This window comes from Pongo pygmaeus, chromosome 15, assembly GCF_028885625.2.
Source record: "Pongo pygmaeus isolate AG05252 chromosome 15, NHGRI_mPonPyg2-v2.0_pri, whole genome shotgun sequence".
NCBI classification, from domain to species: Eukaryota; Metazoa; Chordata; class Mammalia; order Primates; family Hominidae; genus Pongo; species Pongo pygmaeus.
The window spans coordinates 45682545-45694815 of NC_072388.2; the positions used below are offsets into that span (position 1 = coordinate 45682545).

At 33.7% G+C, this 12271-nt stretch overlaps 1 protein-coding gene across 1 annotated transcript in view; it reads right to left on the minus strand.

Moving 5' to 3' along the window:
- Positions 1-12271, minus strand: part of MDGA2 (MAM domain containing glycosylphosphatidylinositol anchor 2) — an 831762-nt gene that overhangs the window by 243428 nt on the left and 576063 nt on the right. Inside the window, exon 6 of the mRNA XM_054449174.2 lies at positions 6897-7166. Coding sequence (XP_054305149.2) covers positions 6897-7166 — 270 coding nt within the window. The remainder of the gene's footprint in view (positions 1-6896; positions 7167-12271) is intronic.

Below are 12271 nucleotides of genomic sequence, written 5' to 3' on the forward strand. Positions count from 1 at the left end.
CAATCAATGTTAGTTATTACTATTCTCTAAACATACTGTTACACTCAAATGTTAAAAACTTTTAATCATAAAACTTTGGAATTGTAAGTCTTTTTGTAATAAGCATAAAGATAATTTAGAACTATTAGCAGTGCTAATATTTGGCATGTTTCAGTCAAATAAGTTCAGAACAAATTATTTAATATTAAAATTCATATTTAAAGAATACAGTCCTTTCATGTTGATAAACTAGAATTAGTTAAATCATCACTTTTTGGAAGAGAGTTATAATGTTCCTGGAGGTTACAGCATATTTCTGTGCAGTTAGGAAAGTGAAATTCATGCCTCACTGAATACATATTGACTTCTTCCACAAAGGTTAACTCTATTTCAATATTGACATACTTCTTTACTTCTTTGTATCAGGACTCTTAGATCCTAGCCAAAAAAAAATGCTGAAATAATTCTAAAATTAATAAAGAGCACATTTCATTGATTCTAAAATCATTTACAGTGTCATTTTGCAGAGGCCATGGGTTCAAAAATGGAAAAAGTAAAGGCCTAAATGGGTATCAAGGCATCATGGGAGCATGATGTGAAGAATATAGTTTATGAAGTGTACTGCATACTACAGTGGCTTTAAAACGTGTCTGTTCCATAACAGGGTAGAGATATTTGACCCTTCCAGGGACTGGGCCAGATTTTGTCACTGCACTGAAGAATGGAATACAATAATGATACTGCATTTCTTCAGAAGCTGCATTAGAAAAACCCATGCAGTTCTTGGAACACTTGGCCTGGTAGTCTTATAGAAGTCTGGCCACCTTGAAGCTGCCATGAGAAGAAATCATGTAAAGAGACAAGAATGAGAGAGAGACAAAGAGAAGAGACAGACAGCCCTGAGGAGCCCAGCTGTAGGAGCTTCTTAGTCCAGGCACTAGTTATTTGAATAAAAAGCATTGAAGATTACTGCAGACCTAGCCACCCTCTAGCTGCAATTATATGGGATACCCTGAATTTTTTAGCTGAGCCTCTCAACTCCCAGATTTGTGAACAAAACAAATGATTATTATTGTTATAAGCTACTCTTTTGGGATGGTTTGTTACATAGCAATGAATAATCAGAACAATGTGACCTTTCAAACAAGTCGATCACATCACACAAATTATTTAATGATTGAGTATGGACATGGAATTTTTTAATTTTTGCTTAAAATCATTTAATACATACTTAGGTTATCAAAGAGTCATATCCAGAAAAGAAATCTAATATGAGCTGATGAACTTAAAAAAGAGATTCTCTCACTAAACACATGTTTATTGAGCATCTACTATATGCTGGGTAATATTCTAGGCTCCAAGACTACATCACTAAATAAGATAACAAACAGACAAATTCTTTACCCCTATAGTCCTATTAAAAAGCAGACAATAAGTAAGGAAATATGGATAAAATAATTCCAGGTACTGATGTGATAAGAAGCAATAAATCATGGTATGGAAATTAGAGATATGCTACTTTAAGATAAGGGAATCAGAGAAGGTGTTTACTAGAGGGTAGTATTTGAAAACTAACATTCAAAGCAGAAAGACCAATGCATCTAAAGTAGAGCAAGTAAAAATGGGAGGCAGATGAGACGATGATGAGGAATTTTAATTCCATTTTGGGTGAGATGAAAAGCCATGGGAGGAATTTGATCAGGATAACGAGATTTTTTTTTTATTATTTCTGAGTGCATAGTAAGAATTTTCCAGCCTTCAAGCCATTGGGTATTGGCATGTGTCTGAGTTCCAGTCAATAGACTGTGACTGGAACTAATGTGTATCTGCCCATAAAAATCTCCCATGTGTGCCCATTCAAGCTCCGTCCCATTTCCCAATGACAGGGATGGAGGCAACATCCATAGTAACCTTAGCAGCAACAGACTGAAGACGGCAGAGACATGATCAGCCCTGATACCTGAATGAGCACATGGAACAACCCCCCGACCACACACACACAAGTACACTCAGCAGCATTATCAACTAGTAAACACTCTGTACTCTTTCATGAACAAAATCTGAAGTTCTGTTGCATAATTACATGTATGGTATATTTATTAACTTAGCCCAGGCTACTTTATCTAATATAGCAGGTGAATTTCTAAAAGAGGGGCTACAGTGGAAAGAATAACAATAGAAAGACTATTTTTATCAACCAGGAGTGATACATTGATGATTTGGACATGTGTGGTAGCAGTGAACATGGAAAGATAGGATCCGATTAAAAGTATATTTTGAAGATACAACCAGAAGGACTGGCTGATAAATCACCTTCAAGAATGCAGTAAGAAAATTTGAAAATTCCTCTAATCCTACATTTTTTTAAAACTAGATGATAGACTTTTTTTGGCTTACTTTTACCTGAAAATAGAAGACACAGAATTCCATAGTAAGTGCAAAACAGACCTCCTTCTTATGCAGAATTTTTGGAGAAAGTGGAAGAAATCTCAAGCCATCATTCTTAGACTTTATAGACAATTAAAGGTAAAAGAAGAGTAAGAAACCAAACTTAGTTAGAAGGATATCTTTAGAGAAAACTGTGAGATGCAACTTCTTCCAAACCCAAGGTGGAGAAAAGAGAACCTGTCTGTTTCATCTCAGTCCTACTGAGGAGCTTTCCATGGGACCTGTCAGCTTTGAAATATTTTCCCTCCAATGTTGCCTGACTCATATCTGAAGAAACTAAAACCTGTGTGGCAAGAGAACAGAGGTAGTACACTGAAATTTACGTGCTCTCATAGTCTATTGGTAAGCATTTCCAACAGACAGATGTGAGTCTCACAGGGAAGGGACATGACCATGTCTTGGGCTCTGTTTAGTTGGCTGCTTAGAGGAAAAAGGGAGAAGCCGTCAGCAGGAAGGGGGTAGGGGTACAGCACAAGATGTTCAGGAAATGTGGCATATTCATGGACGCAGGGAAACGCCCATCACTGGACACCTCTCTTTGATCTACATAGATGTATATATCGTCTAGGTAGAGAAACTTTCTAAGGGCCTATTAACATGTCACCAAGGAATTGGGAAAGCTTTATATAGAGAAGATCTTCACAGCTCACTCTGAGCTAGGGTGGTCAGAACCTACCTATCAGGCTGGGGTTGGGTTAAGTGGAGAGGTAGGTGGAGAGGTAACAGACAAAAAAGCCAACTGTGCTCCATCTCCCTTTCTTACTTCAGGTCTCCAGCTCAAAGTGGACCCAAGTTGGGGAGGGGAGAAATTTTTGCATTAAATCAGGTTTAGAGTTATTACTATTTTGGACCATGCATCCAAAACACTGAAGTAAATGTGGGTTTGTGATTTGAATACATTACAGAACATTCAAAGAGGCCACTATACACTAAAATACAGCAATGTCTTGATATTTTGAACCATACATGTTCAACACAGTGATTTAATTCATGACAGAAGAGAGATGTAGGCATTTCTAAGTAGAATGAATCTTGAAAACAGAGACCTTTACATGGAAGTGACATATCTAACAGGAGTTTAGAAAGCACTGAGCCCAGGGCATACAACACGTGGCTAGGAAATCAATGTAACATTCCCTTCAGGTGTATTAGGCAACTGCTTCTCTCCTAACTTACGAGAAATGTAGCTCAGTCACTGCAATTTCTTAAAAAACTATAAGAAAAGGCATTGATGCTACATTAATAAATGTTCTCCCAAAGTAGTAAACCATGTGAGATTTGTAATCAGTTTTCTTCTTCTTATCTACATAGAGTGTTATCTCCATTATTTACTTTACACTCTTCTCTATTTTTAAAAACGTAGAATAAAGAATTTGGAAATGTTTCTTGAATTTTATTTCTATCAGCGCTCTACACTCTTATCCTGTGCATGGACATTCTTAAATGAGGATGGGAATTCCACACACAAAATATCTTTGTGCTTACTCAGAAACCTGGTCCATGGATCCTGATTTAATTACAGAGAAGAATGAAAGGAGATAAATCTAGATTTCTATACCTACTGTATCCAAGACACAATTAATCTAAGATTCACAGAGCTCTACACATCCAGAAGGCTTGAAAATAATTTCTTTGATGTAATAAAAAGAAAACTGTTTTCTTTAACTGAATTTCTTGACTTCTGTGGACCAGAATTCAGATGCCTCATATTATTGCAGTGGTTTTTCTCCCCACAGTTTAATCTAGGAACCTTTAAAACCAAGGCTACTTCTATATTCAGTAAGATTATATACAAACTTGATTTTATGAATTATGCGAATGCCACTGCTGAGAAGTCCCACTGGCAATATAATATGATTATGCAAATATGCACATCAGACAAATTAAAGGCATAAAAAGAAATCATAAGATTGAAGAAATAAATTTTTAAGGCTTTGTTTATTTCAGGTCTTTCATGTTGAAGTTGGAAACTTTCTTTTGTAATGATACAGGTGAAACCTGTTAGGTAGGCTAGAGAGGAGAAAATCATCCTCTAGGCACATATTTGTTGTTCACTAGGTTAGTCCCTTACAAAGGGTGCATAAGCAACACAGATATTTTATACTGGACATTTTGCCAGTTGTACATGGATTCAATATAGTTGCAAATGATCCCATTATGAAAATTAAATTCAATGCATCATTTTTCTCTAACAAGTTACTGTTCTTGATAAACTAATGGAATAAAAGATTCTGCATTGTATCCATGGCACTTAAGGATAGATGTTGCAGTACTTTAATATTACACTTTAATCATTATATTTCAATACTTCAATGCTTTAATCATCATAATTCAATACTTTAATAATTACAGCAAGATTTGGTAGATTATTTTATGCCTACCTAGAAAAGCAAGTATTTTTAAAGCAAACAAACAAAAAATAGAAATAAAACAAACACCGATGACAATACAATTTTTCCATTTCTTTTTAAAGAAAATGGGGTAGAGAGAGAACAGAATCTTGTTGCTCACTGACACAAGGCTTAAAATGAGCCCCATTTCTCAATACTAATATTTTAAAAATAAAAGTTGGACACTTCCATTGTGAATTCTTTGTTTTCTATATATTTCCATATGCAATTCGTTGGTATTTCTATATTCCATAAAGAACTGTAAACTCCTTTGAGGGCAGACATTTAGTCACTGATCTTTGCAGTCACACTCATGCATTCCTTACATTTGCTGAGTCCTTAGCATATGCAGTAGAAGTTCGTTAAACAATTGAAATAAAGAGCACATTTCATTGATTCTAAAATCCATCTTTATTTTTACATTTTAACAATTCTGAGATCAGAATGCCTCTTACATTCAATAGTCTGTCATGGTTGCTATTAGTAATCATGACCTGACTTCAAAGAAAATCTCAGAGGCAGTATTTCTCCATAATTTGGAATTATTAATGCTCTTAATGACACAAGAACAATATCGTATAGCAAACCATGATCATCAATGACCCTGTAATAAAAACTAATTTAGAAGTCGAGTTCTGAGTGTGAAGTATTATGAATAATTTAATCAATTTATTTTGCTTTTATTGGCCTTTTTATGTAGGCTAATAAATGACATGTTTTTTAAAAATCGAAGTATAAACAAATTTAGAAGAGCTTTTTCAATAATCTATCTCATAAGACATTATGGTAGTTTAACTGGCAGTATGTTTTATTTTGTTTTGATATATAAAATAATTGTACATGTTATATATGTACATATGTACATATGTACATACAATAAATATTGTATGGTATGCAATTTTGTGGCAGATGGTACGCTATTCATAGTGTTTTGATTTACACTGTACCTTGAAATGTTTTGAATAGAGTATACTTTTGTCAAATAGCATATTCCTAATAATTTGCATAATAACAGATAACTAAAACCACCACAATCTATATTCACAAAATCACAAATGTTTATCTCTATACATTTGATTATGTTTTGCTTCCATCATAAGTAATTTTCATTTGCATGTTCAAAAGGTCATCTTCGGCATATGGATGTCCATTTTAACTTCAGAGGCCTCAGTGTCCACCCTCCACTTCCAACCCAGGACCATACCAGGTGAAGTGAGATATGAAGAAGCATATGGTCTCTTTGTACATCTGCCTCAGAACTTCTTTCCATCTTCCAACATCGAGAGAAAACATGCCTGAGTGGTGCCAGCATGCTAGCTGGTAATGACCACATTAGAACAGCATTGCTACTTTGACTTAGTGACTTACATTTTGCTTCAGTTCCTCAAATAAGCATTGTGTCTTCTATCTCTGACTTTTCTGTCTTTTCTCAATTTCAATCTGTCAAAACACTACTCGACCTATAAGATCTAGTACGAATGTTATTAGATATTCCCTAATAACCTCAGCCAGAAGTGGCTATACATTTTTTAATTTCTATATCTTTTGTTTATTCTTTTAGAACACCGTATCATATGACTATTGATATATATTATTTTCACTATCTGACAGTGGAATCCTGAGTACAGGGTGATGTTTGATAGATCTTTATATAACCTCACAATTTAAAGCCATGATTCTAATAGGGGCTCAATGAAAGTTTATTAAATTGATAAATTTACTGAATTCCTAAACTATTATACAATCAGTGTATATTTTACACAGTGAATGTTTTATGCTGTAAGCCACATTTTTTCTTTCAATCTTTTTTTTAGCTAACAACATATTATAAAAAGCATTTGATGGTATCATTAAGAATATGCTATGAAAGCTATTCAATGCATATATAAAGCACTGTTATTAATCTTTAACCTGTTTAAGTTCCACTCATAATTACCCACCATTATTATTTATACATGATTTTATCTGTATTTTACAGATACATGCAATATTTGAGGAGGTAATTTTATATCAACCATTATTTGCTTTCTGAGGCCTAACCTCGGAATCTATGTTGTAACATTCTTTCAGCAAACTTACCTCTCACAACGATGTTGGTGGACTTTTTTGCAGGGTTTCCCACATTATTATTGGCAATGCAGCTGTAAGTACCAGCATCATCTGAGGTGATGGCAGGTATGGTCAAAGTTCCTCCATTCAAAACAGTCTTTTCAGGCAGAGTCCCAAAGGACCTGACCCAGGTGAGAGAAGGTGCAGGCTCTCCTCCTGTTGTAACACATACTAATGTTATGGCCTCTCCAGGATTTACAACTATAGGATCATCCACCAAGAGTTTAATTGACGGTGATGCTAAAAGACATAAACAAAAGAACATGCACCTATTTAGATATGCTACAACTAGAATTCAACAGCATGCATTATATTGGTTCATTCAAAAAATTAAAATGAAATATAGTCCTCTTTTGCCAAAATCATACTGCATTACTCAAATTTAAACAAGATTTAATGGTTTCATATTTTAATTAAATGGTATAAACATGTAGAACTGTATTAAGAATCTTACACATAGAAAGGGGAAATAAAATTTATGTTTCCTGGATTATTGCTCTGAAATTGGAATAATAAGCATGATTAAGTTTTTAAAACAAAATATCCCTTTCTTTTTTAATGCTGACAATCATCCTCTGTTTTTGTCTTTCCCAGTAGAGATAGTGCAGATATTCAGTCCTTGTATTTTCATGGTGAAGATGGTTATTTATTTATTTTTTGGATCATTCTGAGATGAAATGATAAATTTTTGCAATCTGAATACAACCAAGTGACAGATAAAGTCATAGATCACCCAGGCTTTTACCATTCAGTGAGCCTGATTTTTGTTCTCGAAAAAAATAAAATCATCTAATTCTAATGCAGTGTCCATACTTCATCTCTAACCTCTTCACTTACAAAGGTCTAGGCAGTGAGCTCCTAAAAACACTGCTTTAAAACTTAGAAACAAACATTCGAGAGCTCAAACAGCCCCCAAACCATGCTTGCCACTACTGTTTGGGTTATAACAATCCCTTACTGAAAACAAGTCTTTTGTAATGTTTTAGGTTAAAAAATACAAAGATAAACATTCATTCAGTAGAAAAAGCTGTGTGCAGCCTTTCCATCAAACACTCCAAATAGAAATTGTACAAAAACTTTATTCACATATAGCACTTTTTTTTTCTGCTTACACTACCGTGCTAGCCTAAATAATGCATCCCTAAATAAAAACAGGGGAAATACATTATAATGACATTTCAAGTCACACATTCAGAAATATTTTGTCAAAGTTAAAGCTGTATTGTATGAAATCAATCTACATCAGAAATATTTAAACTGTTCAATTGTACTATGTGATTTTTTTAATATATTAACTTCAGCTTAGAGTTGAGGAGTGTTTTACTCAGAATAAAAGCTAGACTGCTCGTGAAGTTCAAAATTGTCTGCCTTGTTTGAAAAAAAAAAAAAAGCCAGAAAAGGCAAGAAAATAATTCCACATTACAGTTCTATGGGAAAGACATGAAGTGCCTGTATGACCTTTTTAAACATCAATGTTTCATGTTGACTCTTCTAACATCACTTTAAATAATATGGGAATTTTTAAAATGTCATACTATTAGCCCTTCTGAGGAGTTAATATGAAATTATAAATATTTATGATTGAAAATCTGTTGGGAAATGCACATCATGAAAAAAGTATGCAAAAGTTGCCATATTTTGGTGAAAGAAATCTCAGAGTTATTTAATGTTAAACTGATGGAGGACAGTACTAATTAAATATTCTGAAAATAGATATTATACTTAATTATTAATATATCATCATGAAGAGGTAAAGAAAATCTCTACAGCCTGACTTAAGGTAAATAGCATAATCATATAAAAGTATTTGATTAAAATATAATTATAGAGATATCAACATTTATATCATATTAACAAAGATTAATTTTTTTACATCACATTTTAGTCAAATTAAAAGGCCCAAGGCCTAAAGGCCATTAACAGCATATATTTGGACTATGGACATACCCAGTGGTGACATTAAGTCAGGGAATATTTGCCCCTGAAATCGATTTGTATAGGATGAGTTGTTTTCTATTAGATATTATTTAACGAAAAAAAGCTAAGATAATTTCAAAGCTCAAAAAATAATGCATATATAACAAGATCACTGTTCTAACTATAATACATTTTAGAACTACCTTCACAACACTATTAAAAATATTTTCTTCCAAATTTGACTTGGAAACACAATATTGGTCAAGTTACTTTTATGGATGGTGGCACTTATTTTATCTGATTATACCTGAAACTAAAAATAGCCCAGATAGACCACAAAACAGCTAACAATTTCAAGACTTTAAAAATATTTGTGTATATTTTAATACCAAAATTTGCTAGCTTTAAATTTCAAAAAAGAAAAAAAAGTTGAAATCATCGTCATTTTGTTCTAGTATTTTACTTTTTATTTCATAAATATCAGCTTTTTAAAACTATAAGGCTTTGCTTAAGAACCAGAGACATTAGGATTTATCAAGCTTCAGTGTAAATCATGTTGTTGAGTAAAATCTGATACAGGAAAAACATAAAAATATTTTTGTCCATTAAAATATTTTAAGGAAAATATTTCATATTGGATGAATCATTTGCTAATTTGGGGGTATACAAAGAGTAACGTAAAGCATTATAGGTTAGTCATTCTCTTCTTATAGGTTTCCATAGCTACCCCTGCCAATTTTTTCTTCATATTACCTTGTATATTAGCCAGGCTACCACTATGACTCTTCAGCCAGATGAAAAGTGTCATGATTGCATTCTCTGAAGTATTGTATAATGTGATAGTTAAGTGATAAGAGTACAAATTCCAGAGTAAGGTACCTGGGTTCAAGTCTTGACTCTGCCGTTTAATACCTGTGTGAACTTGAGCAAGTTCTTTGTCTTCAATTGAGGGCCTCAATTTCCCATTGTTGAAATGGGGGAAAACAATTGTAACTATCTTAAAGTATTTAGATAATTTAACATGCGTAATCTAAAGCCCTTTCGATAATAGCTAGTACGAAGGATGCACAGTGTTTTCTTTTGTCATTTATTTACCCTCACAGCCTGGTCCAGTGCTTGGAACTTAGTGGGTGCTTAATAAATATAAGTAACATGAGGCAGTAAATGGGAAAATGAATAAGTGAGTAACTACTACAAAATATGTGTCACTATAGAACACAGTTATTCTAATTGCATACTGCAGAAATATCTCGACCATTTTGACTTTTGAAAGTCCTATACCATATATATAAAACATATTTAAATATATCTCTACATTTCAAATAAATAATTATTAATTTTGTTTTATAATATTTTTATTTGGAAATTCAAACTATTGTTTTTCAAGATTCAACATTTTCCCAGGACCTTTAAAAGCTCATGGGCAAAAGGCACTATATCTATGTTAGCACTTGTGTAGGTAAGCGATATTTTTTCACAATGTCCTAAAACTGCCCAACCACCCTCAGTCTATCCATTACAAGCTTCTTCTTCTGCACTTCTATGGGTATATAAGACATGAAGAAAGATAAAGTTCATTTTACTAAATCATGTTCATAGCCACACGTACATGTTTAGCATACGTCTACAGCATGTGTTAATTGAATTATCTCATTACTATATAAGGATAAACATGGAAGGTCAGAGGTCATAAATTCCCTTATTACCATGAAAAAAGTTCACTGTTCTAAAACACTTACAGAATCTAAATGTCCATTGATTCATCACAGCAACATGTGAGATAGATTGTTAGTTTATTCTCATTGTTAAGTAATAAAAAATTAAACATGAAAACTGAAATGGGATAAGGAAACACTGGATGAGACAGTATGAAATATTTATTTGAGATTTTGGTCAAACCAAAATGAAAAATGAAAAAGGTGAAATACATAAAGTAAAAAAGAGGTAATCTTTCCGATTAAGCAGAGCATTTATATTCTAAACTATAGATTATTTTAAATGTTTTATAATTAGTGTCAAATCATGGCTCAAATTACATTAAAATAATTCCAACTACACCACCAGCTGTAAACATTCTCTATGTATGCAGTGCTTAAAAATGACTATGGTGCCAGTCAGAATACCAGGCTGGTAGTCTTCCAACATGTAATAATGGAAGGCACAGGTCATGATAGACATTGTCACAGAGATTTGAGTCTCCTCATCAAGATCAGCATGCCAATGTTCTAGCATGCTTGATGTGCTCTGCAGTGGGAACACTTGATGAATGGAGGGACAATAGGTAGGTAGGTAGATAGATAGATAGATAGATAGATAGATAGATAGATAGATACATGATAGAAAGAAAGAAAGAATTGGTCCTGGAGAGGCATAGCAATTTCAAATGACAAGAAAATAAGAGAAGAGAGAAAGAAAGGGAAAGAAAGGAAGGGAAAGGGGAACAAAAAGTCTGTGGTTTCTATTTTCCAAAATCATGAACTCTCAATAGAATTTCAATAACTGCAACACAGAAAGTATATTTTAGAAAATATCTTTGAGAAAAGGGAATTCTTCCTATTTCCCCATAAGCACCACTTCTCCTGGCAAAGAAAGTTTTCTCAGACTGAGCAACAGACATTTCAGTGGGTCCAAGAGAGGAATAATTGGCCTCTTGATCCCCACACCAAATCCCAAACATCTGGATATTCAAGATCACAGGAGATCAGTTTGTCCCTTCCTATTTGAGGTCACTGAGTGTGGCTGCCTATATAGACAAGGACATAGTCATCTCACGGAAAAGACTCCATGATCCAGGGAAACAGCTCCCAGTCCCACAATGGTGGAATGGAGGGAGCAGAGAGACCAGCTAACACTGAAAAGTGCTAAAAACAACAGGAATGAGATAAGTCTCAGGAAATATATGCCTGTCAAAGATTCAGATCTCATGCTCCAGGCCTTGGTACAACAGCATCTCTTAGAATTTAAATTAAGTGGGAATTCCAAATTGATAAAGTTTTCTGAGGTTACGGCAGAATAGAGAGTTGAAAGAAAAAATAATACTGAATTATGAAATAGTAGAGACAGATATATATTTTTCAAACCCAAGTATGTATACTGGGGTTCATGCCCACTAAAAATTGTAGTGATCCAGTTCCTCATGATGTCTTCTGGGTGTGTGATGCAAATATTTAATTTGGGGTTAACTAATAATACATTATGTAGAAAGAAAATACTATTTTAGCAGAAGTCATTGACTTCTTAGGTACTTTGTTTTTGCCGCTACCTAACATAATAGGTAAATATGAAGATAAGCATCCTTTTTAAAATCTGAAAGCAGGATACAGTGTTAATCATCTGTACATTCTTACAGACTTTGGATCTCTGTAGATCTGGAGCATTTAATTATGAAAAAGGAACCCAGCTTTCCATCCAGACTCTGAGCAACTTAG